The 16,338-nt window shown below is 35.2% G+C and overlaps 1 protein-coding gene across 4 annotated transcripts in view; it reads left to right on the top strand.

Moving 5' to 3' along the window:
• SLC36A4 (solute carrier family 36 member 4) overlaps positions 1 to 15,535 on the top strand; it is a 44,679-nt gene extending 29,144 nt beyond the window's left edge. For all 4 annotated transcript variants that reach the window (XM_067750695.1, XM_067750694.1, XM_067750697.1 and 1 more), the window contains 2 exons: positions 5,227 to 5,396; positions 11,265 to 15,535. In XM_067750695.1, the coding sequence (XP_067606796.1) occupies positions 5,227 to 5,396; positions 11,265 to 11,572 (478 nt within the window). In that variant the 3' untranslated portion in view covers positions 11,573 to 15,535. The remainder of the gene's footprint in view (positions 1 to 5,226; positions 5,397 to 11,264) is intronic.
• Positions 15,536 to 16,338: the final 803 nt, after the last annotated feature.

Raw genomic sequence — 16,338 nt, 5'->3', positions numbered from 1 at the left:
AGGTATGTAGGGAACTATTTATGACAGAGAGAAAGTACCTAGAATAGTTTCCAGGTTGCACAAGAGGCATACATGCAGTGTGTTTATTTATTTATTTTTAATTATAGTTTTACTTTAGCTATGACATATTTACAAAGGTATTTCAAGATGGAACATGTTTTAATGTCATACATTTGTTTCAAGCTGGAGACATGACTACAAACAAGATATACGGTTGTTCAGCATTTATTTCATTAACCTATTTTATAGTTGATTATGTAATTTTGTTTCCTTCAAATGTGCTTCTTTTTTTTGGTAACAGTTTAATGTGGAGTAGAAACTTAAGTAGCTTAATATAAGAGAATCAAGGCTAAAAATTATGGTAGCTTAGTTCCTCTTTCAAAGACAATATAATGTCTAGAAAATAGGATGGTATTTTTCTCCACTTGGAATAATATTCAGACTAAATCCTGAAAACAAATTTATAAATAAATTTGACAAGTACTTTTAATGTCAACTATAAAATGTAGGTGGGGAAACAATCTCAGAATTCTTCCCTACTCTTACTCACGAAAGTATTTACCGAAAGTCTTAAGGGCGAAGGTGAGAGTGCATGCATGTCAAGTTGAGATGTTCCTGTCCGCAGGGAATTAAGAACATGGTGAAGGAGCAGTGGGCAAGGCTGTGGAGGGAGTGCTTTTGGTATTCACAACTAAATCCTGAGCGAGTGATACTGTCCCTGCAGTAGCTTTAATTAATCCTTCCCTTTTTCTGCATCCCCTTCCCACCTCTTGCCTTATCCCTAATTGCTGTGGCTCCCCAGTTAGAACGGAACTAGTCGCAAGCCTTGATTAAAAAGGGACTATCAGATCATAGTTTCTATTCAAGAAAGCCTAGCTAGACACCTGCTTTTTTATTTAGAAGAGGAGAGCCTTGTATCCTAAGAAACAAAAATCTGGAAAAAACAGGAAAGCAAGTCAAGATACTCTCCTTCAGAGAACTTGTAACACCTTCTCATTGTGTATATTTGCCTTCTGTGGCCTATAGTCTGTGGCCTTTATGGTCTTCAGCTGGGACAGTTAAAATACTAGCCATGGCTGGGGGATGCTGGAGAGGAGATGCTTGTCTGTTATAGTGATAGTCTTCCAAAATGAGAAGTTTGGACTAGAACAGTCATGGGGTTATATCTAATGTTCCTTTCTTGAAATGCAACCCACCCGTGCTTCAGGCCATAGGCCTAGCAATTTAGAGAACATACAGTGTACTCTTTGTCGGCTGGGCAGGAAATCCAATGACTGTCACAAGAGCCTAGGGAACTCATAGCCGCTAGCTATGGGAAGCTGTAAAGGGCTTTTGATGCCACATTGACTTAAAGTCTCAGAGTTCATACGGGGTAGTTCTACAAGAAAAGATTGAATTAGAAAGCAGCCCCAGAATAAAGCGAGTATGGATTAGAGAGGCTCCAAGTTATTATTATTTATTACCCTCAATCTTAGTGAGGCATCATTTTTTAAAACTAGTTACGAATAATATTGTTCAATATATTGCATTTAGCTTTTGAAGTAAAGGGTGTATTTTAAAGATGATAATGAAGTAAATTCACAATTCTGAGCTAGAACATTAGCACCTTGAGGGCAGGAACCCTGCATCTTCTGGGTTTGTGATGCATCTCCACAATCTAGCGCATAACTCAGCATTTAAGAGGCACTTAGTAAACGTTTGTTAAATAGTATTCTAGGCATAAAAGCATTTCTCTTATTACTACTACTAGTCTTAGTTGAATGATGTTTTAGCAGAGGTTTTCCAAGGTTTCCACTAAAGTAACCCAAATAGCAGACACACTTCCACTAACAGATATCAAGGATATTAGGTTTTCATATAGACAAACACTGAGAAGCAGTTAGGTGACTTCTGCTGCCTCACACGTGGCATTCTTCGTGAAGCACACAATGGATAGGGGAGATTCAACCAAAAATAGGAAAGTAGCATGTAAGAACCAGGAAGGTATGGAGTAGGTATTTTAATTTATTTAGAATATTGAACTGGGACTTCATTTCCCCCCCAAAACAGAACAAACCTTCAGTCTGAGCTCATGCTTGCAGCATATAGGAGCTATAGGAGGCTGAGTATTCTGGGAAATAAAACTCACAAATAGTGGCAGGTAATCAAGCCACACTACACCTTAACTGACCCTACCACACAATCAGGGAGCTGAACTCTGAGGAGTTTGTCCCCTGAGATGAAAATATTTAGGCAAGAATGGACTCACCAAGAGGCACAGTAAACAAGGAAGTAGAGCAGTAAATTTAGGGAAACTGGAAAAAGAAGGTTTGTATATTCTGGACTATTCCCTCTGTCCTCTCCCTCAGTAAGTCTTCATGATCTTCCAATATTAAAGTTGTCTGTATCTAGGAGTCCTGGCCCAAACGGCTTCTGCCTCTCCTTTCCTCTGTCTGTTACTTTCTTCCTCACAGTGAATATTATTACATTTAAAATGTAGGGCGTCTATCAAATTCATTTTTCATCTAACAGATATTTATTGTATGTGTTTTTTGTACTAGGAAGTGTTCCCAGGCACTAGTGATAACAGCAGTGAACAGATAAAAAAATCTCTCCCTCGTAGTGCTTACATTCTAGTGAACATGCTACAGGATTGTAGCTAGTTCTCACAAAGACTTCTTGACAGATCTTAACCCTCGAGATTCTTGACAGTCATGAAAGGTCCAAGAGGGAAAGTGACTTACTAGATTCTTTCCAAGAGTAGCTTCTGTATTCAACCTTGAGAGAAAGAGAATCAGTCAGCCACCTATTTCCCAGGTTAGCTTTAAAAAAATTAAGATATTCTTATCTATGAATTTTGTTTAGGTATTGATTTCTTAGCCAGTGTGGGGAAAAGAATAGAAACATTGCAGTTTTTGAAATCCTCTGTTTTCAAAACTTATGTTTTCACTGGACTGTTGAGTTGTTTTCTCCCCCATAATCTGATTCTATATATTGACTGCAAAATAATTATTTAAAAAGTATATTTCTGCTCTTTACTAAGATACTACATTTCTTTGCTACCAGTATAACAGACTTTGTTTTCAAGCAAGAGTCATTTCATTTTTGAAGTATTTTTATTTGTGATAATGATTAGACGTAGTTTCTAAGAATCACCTATCCATAACCATTTTTGATCATTAATATTAATTTAATTAACATTTAATAAGTATCTATCCCCTGCCAAGTGCATGGGGGGTTATACAGAGAAGAATAAAACATAGCCTCTAACTTTCAAGAACTTTGGCACTGAGTTTTGTTTTGTTTTGAAGACTTGTTTTCTTTCTTTCTTTCTTTCTTTGTTTTTTTCTTTCCTCCCTCCCTACCTTCCTTCCTTCCTTCCTTCCTTCCTTCCTTCCTTCCCTTTCTTCTCTTTCTTTCTTTCTTTCTTCTTTCTTTTAAATTTTTAGCTGCACTCCACAGCATGTGGGATCTTAGTTCTCCAACCAGGGATCATACCTACACCTGCTGCATTGGAAGGCAGTGTTAACCACTGGACCGCCAGGGAAGTCCCTGGCACTGAGTTTTAAAATACCTTTTAACGTGTACCATATGTTATTTAAAAGTTGTTTTATATTCTTCTATATCATCAAAACAAATTCCTATCACTTTAAGCAAGTTTTTTTATCCTTTTGAGAGACAGTTTACTGGGTAGATTCTTCTTTCAACTCTTCATTTCTAAAACTTAGTACCTATGGACAATTACCACAGATACATGCTTAAAACCAAAATGAGAACAAAGGTTGATAAGATATAGAAAAGTTGAGTAGAGAAAAATAGTACTTGAAAATGTAGATATCAAACATAGAAATTAGTGGGTTCTTAAAAAAGAAGTAAAAGTGGAAGAGTTGATTTTAAAAGACTGTAGCGCTTCTCTTAAACACTCATTTCTATATTACTCTTTGGTGGATGATTAGTAAATATACCAGCTTCTAAAAGACCCAAACCATTTTATTTCCCATTTCTACTCTGTGTAGCGCCAAGTGATAGTAATTACATATAATTATTACTGAATGGTATTAATAATAACCAGATTCTTAACCCATACAATTTGTTTTATATAAATAGAAAAGTAATTATATTTATATACATAATGATATATTTTTAGATATATTGGTAATCATATTTTTAAAACATGTAAGTTAAAATATAATTAGAAAAAAAGAAATGTTGTAATAATAAACTGATAAGAATATTCATTTAATTCTCCACAATTACGTATCAGAGTATATGAAGCAATCTTTTGGTTATTTTGTACATTTCAGTAGCTTGACCATTTATATTTAAGCATCAAGCTGAGAAATATATCTTGAATCATTTTAAAATTAAGATAGTATTGTTGCTGGCCCTAAGGCATTCCTTCTTGCCTTAATTATGCTGTTTGTAGTATTTTCAAATCTATTTCTCTCTCTCTCTTTTTTTTTTTTTTACAATTTTTTCACTTTGTATTTTGGGGACTTCATTTTTTTTTTTAACATCTTTATTGGAGTATAATTGCTTTACAACGTTATGTTAGTTTCTGATGTATAACAAAGTGAATCAGCTATATGTATACATATATCCCCATATCCCCTCCCTCAAATCTATTTCTACTCAGCTTTCTTCCTTCCTCCTTCACTCGTATGATGAATACATTATAGAAGGAGACTTACCGAATTCCTTCTTACTTGACGACAGTTTAGGAAACTGTTTATAATCTTGACATCTAAGTGATACCATGCAGAATTTGTCTTTCTGTGGCTTATTTCACTTAGCATAATGCCTGCCAGGTTCATGCATGTTGTTGTCTTAATCTAACTTTCTTTTTAATGACTCAAATCAACAGAGAATAGACTGGTGGTTGCCAGGGGCTGGTGGATGGGGAAGAAGAGGAGAGTTTGGTAAAAGGGTACAAATTTTCGGTTAAAAGATGAATAAGGTCTGAGGATCTAATGTATAACATGGTGACTGTGGTTGATATGTGTTATATAATTGAAATTGCCAAGAGAGCAGAATCAAAGTGTTATCGCCAAAACGGAAAAAAAAGGCAAATATGTGAGGTGATGGATATGTTTGTTGATTAACTCAGTTGTGGGAATTCTTTCACAATGTATACATATATCAAATCATCATGTTGTGGACTTTAAATGTATTATAATTTTATTGGTCAGTCATACCTCAATAAAGCTGGAAATAAAAGAATGACTAAATTTTGAAATTTTTTAACAGGTTATATCAATCAGTGAAAATTCTCTATTCCTTCGGCATCTTTGTGACATATTCAATTCAGTTCTATGTTCCAGCAGAGATAATTATCCCTGTGATCACATCCAAATTTCAAGCTAAATGGAAGCAAATCTGTGAATTTGCTATAAGGTCCTTCTTGGTTACTATTACTTGTAAGTATCACTGCATATTTGTAGCATAATGATTTTTATTGTTGAATTTCTTATAATGAAGCTACTTAAAAGTATTTTTTTAATATTTTTAAAACAATTTTGTTCACCTAGCTGGGATACATTTTGGTTTAAAATTCTGTTATTCTATATCTATAGAAGAAAAACACAAACTAGCTCCTATCACACTTAAAACAACTAATGAACTTACTATTTTGGAAATGACCTCACTCATGATTGAAATATAAGTATATTTAAATCATATGCATAAAAGACCCCTTATATTGTTGATACACATTTTACTTTGGTTTTCTAGTTTTCCTCAACTTTTTTGTATCTGTTAACTTTTGTATATTTAACATTTTAACTCTCCATGTCTACCTATACAAATGGGTTTTTTTCTGTTTTGGTCTTTAATAATTTCAGTGGCTTATTTTACTTGTTATTTGAAGGAGTGTGTATAATCTTTTATTAAAGTTTCACATTGTAGAATGCCTCCACAAGGTAGAATTAAGGATGGAGGCTCGTGGAGAGGGAGCTTGAGTTTGGGATAGTGGAGAGAGTATGAGTTTTACAGTTACACTGAACTGACGGTTCAAACTCAGGCCTCCCACTCACTTGCTGGTGTCTTTAGGTAAGTTACAAACCACCTTTGAGTCCTGCTTTCCTCCACTGTGAAATGAAGATAAGACATTTAAAAATATTAACAAAGTAGTTAGAAATAATTGTTTTATTGCCACCACTTTTACGATAATCTCAAATAGAAAGATGACTGCAACACTGAACTAACGGGATTGCTTAGAATGATACCAGAGACCAGATTACTGGGGATTTTGGGGAACAAGCGGCTTTGGAAATTCTATAGAAGATGTGAATAACCATCTTGGCCCACTCAAGGTTAGAGAATGGTAGAACTAGAAATTCTGGGCAACTCTGTCAATTACATTGAGCAGCTTGGGGTGGAGCTTATGCCTAGATTTAAAGAATTGGGTGTATTACATTGTGTTCAAAGAAAAAGCAAAACTGGGAAAATTAGATAAAACTTATTTTTCAAAGTAATCACTTAAATGAAATAAGTAAACTAAGAAGGGAAATCACATTGAGGAATGACGTCAATAAGCCCATACTTTGACGACTAATGAAACATTCAGGAGGAAAAAGTTACTTTAAAACATTTTGGAATATTTTTTACACATTGCTTTTATTGACATTTTGACAACTACTAAATACAAAGACTTATTTCAGTCAAAGTCCTTTTATCAGTAGATGTAAGACCGTTCTATTCTGATAGTATGTCTCCTTTTAGAGTTAGTTACTGAATTTTAATAACTTCATCCGTTTCTGCACATGGGCTGCTGTCGTTATGTTGAGCTGCCTGTCTGCTGAGGTACAGACCATACTGCACATCTGTTACCAGGGTTTATTCCCAGAAGCCAGGGCTTTTCCTCAGGAGCTGAGTTCATGTCACAGAGGATTGCAGCTTCTTCTTTGCTGCTTCTTTCTTTTAGTTAAAAGTAGGTAAACCTACTTAACCATATATGAGGGTTATATTTACAGCATACTTTGAACAAAGAGAACACAGAGCGTGCCACATTCTGTCCTACTTCACTGAAACACATCACTGGACACTGAGCTTCATTTACGTCTTTGGCCCATCCTTCCAAATTAAAGTAAAAGCCAAGTGATATTCATGACGGGACTGTTTTGAATCTGTTCTCCAAAGCACTTGATAAGACTCTGGGTCAGGCTCTTTATTGATGAATGCGTGGAGAGCTGATGGGACCTTGTCATATCTGTAGAGCAGGCAGTGCAGCACTAGCAATGAGAGTGGAGGCTCAGCTGGGTTTGCATGTTTCAGCGTTCCATAATCCCTTCCAAGTACTGAATCCACGTTTACAGGATGGGTCTTCAAAGTAGTGGGCTCATCAGCTTGGGTTATACTGGTTATGTCCAAGTCTCCATTTAGTATTTGAATCACTGTTTCACAGTATCTTCTTGGTGGAACTCAGAAGCTTGAAAGGATGGGTCAGACTCTTCCTGCATGTTCCCTGTAGGCACTTACCTGCTAGATAGGCATTGCACAGGTGAGGGAGAAGGGTGGATAGAAACTGGCCAGAGGCCACCTTGGACTACAAGAAATGCCTTTTATTTTAAAAGCAGACCTGTAGAAAAAGCTGTTAAATTTTGATTTGACACGAGTATTTTGATTCCCTGTTTGAATTGAACCTGCAAAATATGTTAAATACTGCTTATTTCTGTTATTGTCCAATTCATTGATCCTTCTACTATTTCTAATTTGAAAAGCCCTTGGATCTGAGAGTGTGCTTTCTACTTTTAGTAAACTATGACGACATAAAGCATAAATCTTTGGTAGTTTGTAGAATACTAAGAAGACATACTAAAATCCTTCATTTAAGTTAGTTGTCACTGCAGATGAGAAAAAGTACCATTCTGTACCCTAATATTCTATCTTAAGAGCCAGTAGGTATATGGAGAGGACCATTCACTCTTTGTGTAATTAAAATTTATGTGCTAGAGTGTTTCTCACAGTTTTGTTGTTGATGTTACAATATCAAGCATTTTATTTTATTTTCTGATATATCTGCTTTCACCATTTAGATGCAAAAAAATGGACCTAAATAGGCTTCTTTTTCATGTTAGAGGAAACTTTGTACCTTAAGGATACATTCTTTTTCTCTATAATATAGTTTTGGGAAATACTGGATAAGCTTAATTAGTACTTAATAGATATATTCATAACAACTGTCTGTAAATGACATGGGGCAACCTATTTATAGTAATCCTATAGCGAATATTTGTAATGCATAAACTATCCTTATCCCAAACTTTCCTTTGACTTACTGTTTTTGTGATTTTTGAGTTCTTCTATGTTGGATTTGCCTAAAGTGTATATATTTCTCTTCCTTGTCTGACTAATAACATTATCAAATAACGTTTCAAGCCATTTTTTACTTGCAGATATCTAATGGTTATATAACATTGAAAGAATGACTTTAATCAATAAATTTCATGATTTAAAAGTGTTTGATAGGGCTTCCCTGGTGGCGCAGTGGTTGAGAGTCTGCCTGCCGATGCAGGGGACACGGGTTCATGCTCCGGTCTGGGAAGATCCCACATGCCGCGGAGTGGCTAGGCCCGTGAGCCATGGCCACTGAGCCTGCGCGTCCGGAGCCTGTGCTCCGCAACGGGAGAGGCCACAAGAGTGAGAGGCCCGTGTACCACCAAAAAAAAAAAAAATTAAAAGTGTTTGATAAGTGGAATTTTAGTCTGAATGCGTAAATTCTAAAATACTATAGTGTTCCTCCGCATGGTTTTCCAACATTTCACTTGATTTACTAGTAACATATTGGATTATCGGAAGACACTAATGATGAAAAATAGGTTCCATTCTTCAGATGGCAAGGTTGTAGTCATGTTTGTATGGTTGTCCTTTTAAATACTGCCACCTACTATAAGTAGGTGAAGCATGTTTCCACAAAATGGATATAGTCAATGAATTTTAAAAGGTTCTGATTGTGTTTGACAGTTATACTTTATAGTTCCCTTGAGAGAAATGTTAAAAGGGTGTAGCACGCATCCATTAAACGGGTCCACTTTACAAAGTATTTCTAGTTTAGAGTTCCAACTTCTTCAAATTCAGTTGTTTTACTTAGGAAGGTTTCTTGTACTTCAGCCTTGTAGGTGTGCAGCTAGATTTATGATCTCAAAATAATTTTTAGGGTTTTAGCTTTTGTAATAATGTAAATAAAAAGTGGTAAATAATTGTGGTTCTAAGAAATGTGGTGTTTCCAAATTAATCCCACATCCTCCTGAAAAACATCGAGGGCCACAAAGAGAATAGGGGAGGGGAGAAAACCATAAACTGAAAATTAAGAAGCAAAGAAGCCAGTAGACTGCAAACTCAAGACTTAATTACAAAGAGCATGAATTAAATTGTACATATACCACAGAAAGTTCAGTAAGAGACAAAGACAGAGAAAAAAGAAAAGCAAAAGGAGGTAAACTTAGAAATAAAAGAGGGATAACAAAGATTGGAGAGAAAACTGATACCTTTTGAAGACAAGTAAAGAAAGCCAACACATACATAATTAGAGTCCTCACAGCTGGAACTGTGGTTACGTAGTCACCTCTGGTGGCAGTAGTGATATAGTTGTCACAGCTTTCATGTGAGCAAACTCAGCTGTTATTTCTGATGGCAGCTCCAACCCTCAACAGATCATTCAATGAACCATCTAAGGACAATTTGGAGAAAGAATATGAGTCTTTTTAAAAAAACTTATTTATTTTATTTTTGGCTGCGTTGGGTCTTCGTTGCTGTGCGCGGGCTTTCTCTAGTTGCAGCGAGCGGGGGCTACTCTTCGTTTCAGTGCGCGGGCTTCTCATTGCGGTGGTTTCTCTTGTCGTGGAGCACAGGCTCTAGGCACGTGGGCTTCAGAAGTTGTGGCACGCGGGCTTCAGTAGTTGTGGCACGCGGGCTCTAGAGCGCAGGGTCAGTAGTTGTGGCGCACGGGCTTAGTTGCTCCGCGGCATGTGGGATCTTCCCGGACCAGGGCTGGAACCCATGTCCCCTGCACTGGCAAGTGGATTCTTAACCACTGAGCCACCAGGGAAGTCCCAAATATAAGTCTTGATTTTTGCAAACCTTCTGTCGGTATTTGGTAAGATAAAGATAAAGATCAAGAAAGTTCCAGATCAAAACTTGCAGAAGACTTGATGGTAGCTTGGACTAAAATCCTGTTGACAATAATGGTACATTATTTGTTTTTAACTTTTCATTTTGAAATCACTTAGAAAAGTTGTAAAAGAAAGTAGAATTACCATAAGCCCTTTACTCAATTTCCTCTAATGTTATCAGCTTACATACCACAGTATAGTTAAGGAAATTAACATTAATACACTGCTGTTAACTAATCGACCTTATTTTGATTTTGCTAGTTTTCCCACTGATACCCTTTTTCTGATCAAGGAGCCAATCCAAGGTCCCACGTGAATTTAGTTGTCATGTCTACTTAGTCTCCTCCAGTCTTGACAGTTATCTTTTTTTATCTTTCTTTATTTACCTTGATATCTTTGAAGTGTCAGTAATTTTGCAGAATTTCCTTCAGTGTAGATTTGTGTGATGCTTTCTTATGATTAGGTTGAAGTTAGGCATTTTTAACAAGAGTGCCACAGGTGATGCTTTGCACTTCTCAGTACATCACATCGTGGCATCAGTATTTCTTATTACTGGTGATGTTAACGTTGATCACTTGGTTAAGGTGGTGTCTGTCAGATATCTCCACTGTAAAGGTACTCTTTTTCCCTTTATAATTGATAAATATCTTGTAGAGAGATATCCTGTTCTCATACAGTTTTAGCATCCTTCAGCGACTTTTCCTGCAACAGTTATTACCGTGGTGTTTGCTTAATAATGATTTTCTATTTCCATTGTTTCTTCTATTTTGGTTAATTGGAATTCTAATGTAAGGAATAGCTATCTCTTCTCTCTCATTTATTTAATGATTTATTTATATCACACCACCCCAGGTTTTGTGCTTTATAGAATGAGCTATATGGCAGAGTAATGAAAATACATTCTTCACCCAGAACTTCATAGCAAAAATTAAAAGTCGTTTATGTAAGAAACTCTGTTGATAAGTCAAAGTCCGAGAAATATCACTCACTGTTTTGGTTTCTCTCTTTGTTTTCTTTTTTAGCTCAGAACAGAATGTGACAGATTCTCCCACAAGCAATAGTTTAGTAGTGCCTACTTGCATCAATTAATTTTAATGTAGTGAATGTATCTACAGTTAGTGTTCATATAAGTATTAAATATTTACATAAGGAAAATTTGTATTTTCAATTTTCTAGGTGCTGGAGCGATTCTGATTCCTCGTTTAGACATTGTGATTTCCTTCGTCGGAGCTGTGAGCAGCAGCACATTGGCCTTGATCCTGCCGCCTCTGGTTGAAATTCTTACATTTTCTAAGGAGCACTACAGTATATGGATGATCCTGAAAAATATTTCTATCGCGTTCACTGGAGTTGTTGGTTTCTTGTTAGGTGCATATGTGACTGTTGAAGAAATTATTTATCCTACTGTCAAAGTTTTCGCTGGCACTCCACAAAGTTCCTCTTTAAATTTGAATTCGACATGCATTACATCTGGTTTGAAATAGTAGAAGCAGAATAATGAGTCTCAAGTCTGAAAATGTTGAAAATAAGAACATTGGAACACATTGCCATACACTTAAAAACCGTTTTCTTTCGGCACAACGTTGATATTTTGGCAATAAATTATAATTCTTTACCAATACTGATAAACTACGACAGATTTGTGGTTTTACGTATTAGCAGCAATTTCAAAAATTTTAGTTCTGAAAATTGAAAAAATTAAAATGTTAAAAAAATTAAAGAATGAAAATGCTTCTGTTATTCTTCTCTCAATCAAATACTTTAACTAGGATTCTCTCTTTTACCTCCATGCTACTCTGTTGCCACCCAGTTGAGGAGAGAACAGGGTTTCAACAATAAGAGAATGAAAGAAGTATAGGTGACTAAAATCTGACCATCCCAATAATTTTAAAGTATACTTTGTATATGATGTAGAAATATCTCGATTATGTTTTTATTAGAGAGCCAAATACTTACGTTTTCCCCGTGGAAGTTTAGAAAACTCTCATTAGCCATAATGTAAGAATCAGAAAATCCCCCAAACCAGAATTATTTTGACACTATTCTTTAATGGTAGCTGATCTTCATACTGAAAACCAAAAGGCACTGTGCAAGATTCTGACTTAGTGTTTCAACCAAATTTGAGAGACTTTAAAAGTTATCCAATACATATTCCCTTGTTTTTTTTACCTGAGGAAATGAATAGCCAGGATGGCTAAGTAACTTGGTCAAGACCACTCAGCCTTGAGATGAAGAGAACCTGATCTTTTGATTCCCAGTCCAGGATTTTTTATCTTTCACTTCACATCCTAGAAAAAGAATCAATTATGTTGTTTAACTTTAGTATTAAGTCTGTTTAATTATATTTCAGTATTTTGTAAGTCATGATCTTTGACAAGTATATGTGACCTGAGCAGAAAGTCAGGGAACTCTAAAAAGCCTGCACTATGGCCATGTAAGCCTCAACATGGGAAAGAAGCAATGCTTTTTAAACAGAATAGAAATGCTTGCTGGTTTAACTGCTGGATGGTAGAAGGTGCCCAGCTGTCCTATGTGTGGATTCAGCTCTCCTTATTGTTTGTTTCTTTCTAGGTTTGTAGGCACTATCTTTCCTAATGGCAAAAAATAGAGATCTGACACAATACAGGACTTGTGTACTCTTTTCGGCCTCATGGCTTTCCTTATCATAGCCTTCCATTGATCTGAATGGGCAGAATAAGAGAAAGATTCAGGCCTAGGAAAAAATCAAGACAATAATAAACTCTGCTAGATACTGAGACACTCCAGGCTTCTTCCAGAGAAATACCTTTTATTCCTCCATATTCTTCAAGCCCAGTTATTAACCAAAACAAAGAATCTCAGTGGGCATGGAATATGAAAATGGTTAAGTTTAAAACTAAGAATCTTGATATATTTTTTTTAATTCATACTTTAAAATTCATCGAACTTTTTAGTCAGGTTGGTGATACTCTAATTTGTAATACTGTAAGATATCACCAAGATCACAGTAGTGTATATATTCTGTATTTTTATATGTAAATGTTACCTCGAGTATTTTTTTGCTTACATCATTGAGTCATCAAGTATAATCCAAAGATATATCAGAAGCTTTATTTTGGTACAGATTCTTAAGAATCAAAACTTTTTAAAAAACATTTGCATTGAGAATCACCAATAATTGTGACACTTTTATGTCAAATCTGTTATGTTGAACCTTTAGTCACGGGAGAATGCGGAAGAAGTTATAGGCAAAGTAATTGTCATTGAAACTAATGTTATATAATCTTGAATCTAAGAGTAAATTAGGTGTTTTTTAATGTATAACTTGGTATAATATGACTTGAAGACTATTATTTAATAGAAAGCACTATTAGGTTTTTGTCAGCTGTCTTCAGATAGTATTTCTAGTCTATGTGTGATATTTTATTTTTATACTTTCGCCTTTGTTTATTTTCCTTATGGAATTTATCACATTTAATGAAATTTCAAATAGCTGATAATAGTAATATATAAATTTTAAATTCAATGAACAAATGTTGAGTACATTATCAACCAGGCTTCCTTAAGCAATGAGTGCTGACTCGACATACAGTACTCAATTCACTAAATTATCAGTACTTTAAATACAAGAGAAAAGTTGAAATGCAGAAAGGAAGAGGGGCTAAGAAGGGAGAGAGCGGTTTTAATTCTTAACAAGAAATACTATTTAGATGTATAAATGCACTCTTACTTAAGGATTTTTAATGATGTGTTTTATTTGCAAAAAATCAAGCAGTATTTTTCCTCTGAAAATTTAGTTTTAATGAGTCACAACATTTTCTAAGATGCTTGGAGAAGATATTTTGATTAAACCAGCTGTTGATTTTACTTTGGGACCTGGAAAAATGAGAGTGATTGCACCTGTCAAATTTTGTATCCAGTATCTTTGGTCCATTACATTATTGCTTAAATGACTTCAGCATTTCATCTGCCACCACAGTAAAGCATCCTCTTCTCTGAAAGCTAATCAGGTGCCTACGAGCCTTTTCTACTAGTGGAGTCGGGGGAGTGGGGGAAGGAAAGCTGTATTCACCTCTGATGACCTCTGAGCTAAGTCAGTCATCACTGTTCCCTTACAGCCAAAAGGGTTTCACCAGTTTCAGAGTCAACTTGTCAAAACAGTGGCTTTCAGACTTTTTTATTTTTTATCAGAGTATTTTCTTGTCCCGCCATGGCCAGATTTCTCCACAACTGAAGACCTAGTTTTTTCTTAGTTAAAGACAAATTTGTATGATGTTACCAAATGAAAAAAAGCACTGTGTTAGCAAGTGCTACATTATGTTTTAATTCTGTCCTCTCTGGATTCTCCTCTATTAAAACAATTTCTGCCTTTTGCCTATGTAATGCAATTAACATTTTTGTAAGCATTTTATGCAACGTGCATGTTGTAAATGTCCTAACGTGGGGTGATTTCATTCACTGTTTTCATAGTAGTTACAGAAAAGCTCTCTAACTGTAAAGTACTATACAAATATTAATTGACGTCCTACATTAGTGTCCAGCTGTGGACATGCTTACTGTAGCTTCCCCGTGGCATCTTCTGGGACTGACATGCCAGAGATGGCAGTACAGCAGCTTAGTACTGCATTTGTTTACTAAAAGTATATACCCACTCCTTTCTTCATTTGAAAGGGAGAGGATACATAATAGAGCTAATGGAAATAACAAATAAAATTATGTAAGTGATACCAGTGGCTCAATGAATAAGTTCTGTTGAGAAAATAATTTGGTAAAAATATAGACCATTGATACTATAAAGTGAGTTTTTAAAAAATGAGTCTTTTAATCTTTTTGGCTCAACTAGCTCCCCTTCATAAGAAAATTTGAGAGACTTTGATCTAAAAGTCATAACAAGATACTTCTTAATACTAAATGGCTGACTGTAATAGCTAACACTTTGGCAGTATGATTAACCTTAATTAATCTTATTTATGCCACTAGTGCTCACTAGGCTAAACACCTTTCTGAAAGTGGTTGGTTTTGACCTAGGGGATAAGAAAACATGCTTTAGAAATGCTGTTTATTGTCCTATGATAAAATGAAGTGACAGATCACTCTCATTCTTAAAATTTTATATCAAGTTTACCTAGTTCTTATGTATACACATACACACACTCCAGTAGTCTGTGGAGTTAGATACTAATTTGCCATTTAAATTGGATCCAGGAAGGTGATGTGTTGAAAGATTACTCTGAAGATTATTCCATTAGTTTTCTTGATGAGAAATAGGAAAATATGTGTTTATACCGTGAATAAATTAAGCTATGGATTTTGGTTTTTCAAAATGATGTTTGTTTGAATGAAAACTAAATATCAGTGCACTTGAGTTAATTCTTTCTCTTTTAACTTATTTTTCTTTATAATATGAAAAAATGTCTTAAAGTACTGTAACTTCTGAATTTTCAATAAAATATTATTTTGCTTGCAAATACCTTTTTAAATAAATTTTTCTTTTATAAGGTTAAATGACATTGAAAAAGTCATAAACTGGAAAAGGCACTAGTATATTCTCATAATAACATTTTAATAAGTCTTTGCGGTTAATTCCTTGTCATGTGACCCTCAATCTTGGAAGCTGATATTATGCACCTCTGGGATTTAAGAGCAGAAGTTGACTAAAAATGAAAGGTCATACTCAAAACCATGACCAGAACTTCCTTCAGAGTGAATGCAGGGAGGGCAGTCTGCAGATGCTGCATCCATGAGGTCATTTACCACTCTCTTAAGGTCAAGAATATGTACCAGTCCCACTAATATATTTTGCTTGCATTATGCCAACCCCAAGTCAGAGACCATAAAGGTATTTACACTTTTACATCAATAATTCTGCTCTTTGAACTTAATTAAAGGACATACTATAGTTCATCAGAAGAGAAAGACCCTATACCTAAAGGTGCATTGGCAACATTATGTTTAATAGTGAAAAACTGAAAACAACCTAAATGTTCAACAATAAGGAAATCATAAATTCTGATATCTTAGCCTAGCATACAATGGGGATCATATTAATTATACTAATGTTATATTGAAGATTAGTAATTTGATAAAGAATAAATACATACAATTCATTTTTAACTGCAGCTGTGTAAAAATATGCTTTTGGACCAAGAAAGGAGGATTGGCAGAAAGTGGAACCATAGTGGTAGGAGAAAGAGATGGGTTTTACTGTTTTTAAGTGACTAGTTAAAGGAAGGCTGTGAGAGAAAAAGAAAGAAGATTTTGAGAGAGGAAC

Source organism: Pseudorca crassidens, chromosome 9 (genome assembly GCF_039906515.1).
Source record: "Pseudorca crassidens isolate mPseCra1 chromosome 9, mPseCra1.hap1, whole genome shotgun sequence".
Classification (NCBI taxonomy): Eukaryota; Metazoa; Chordata; class Mammalia; order Artiodactyla; family Delphinidae; genus Pseudorca; species Pseudorca crassidens.
This window is presented reverse-complemented; position numbering and strand designations above follow the sequence as displayed.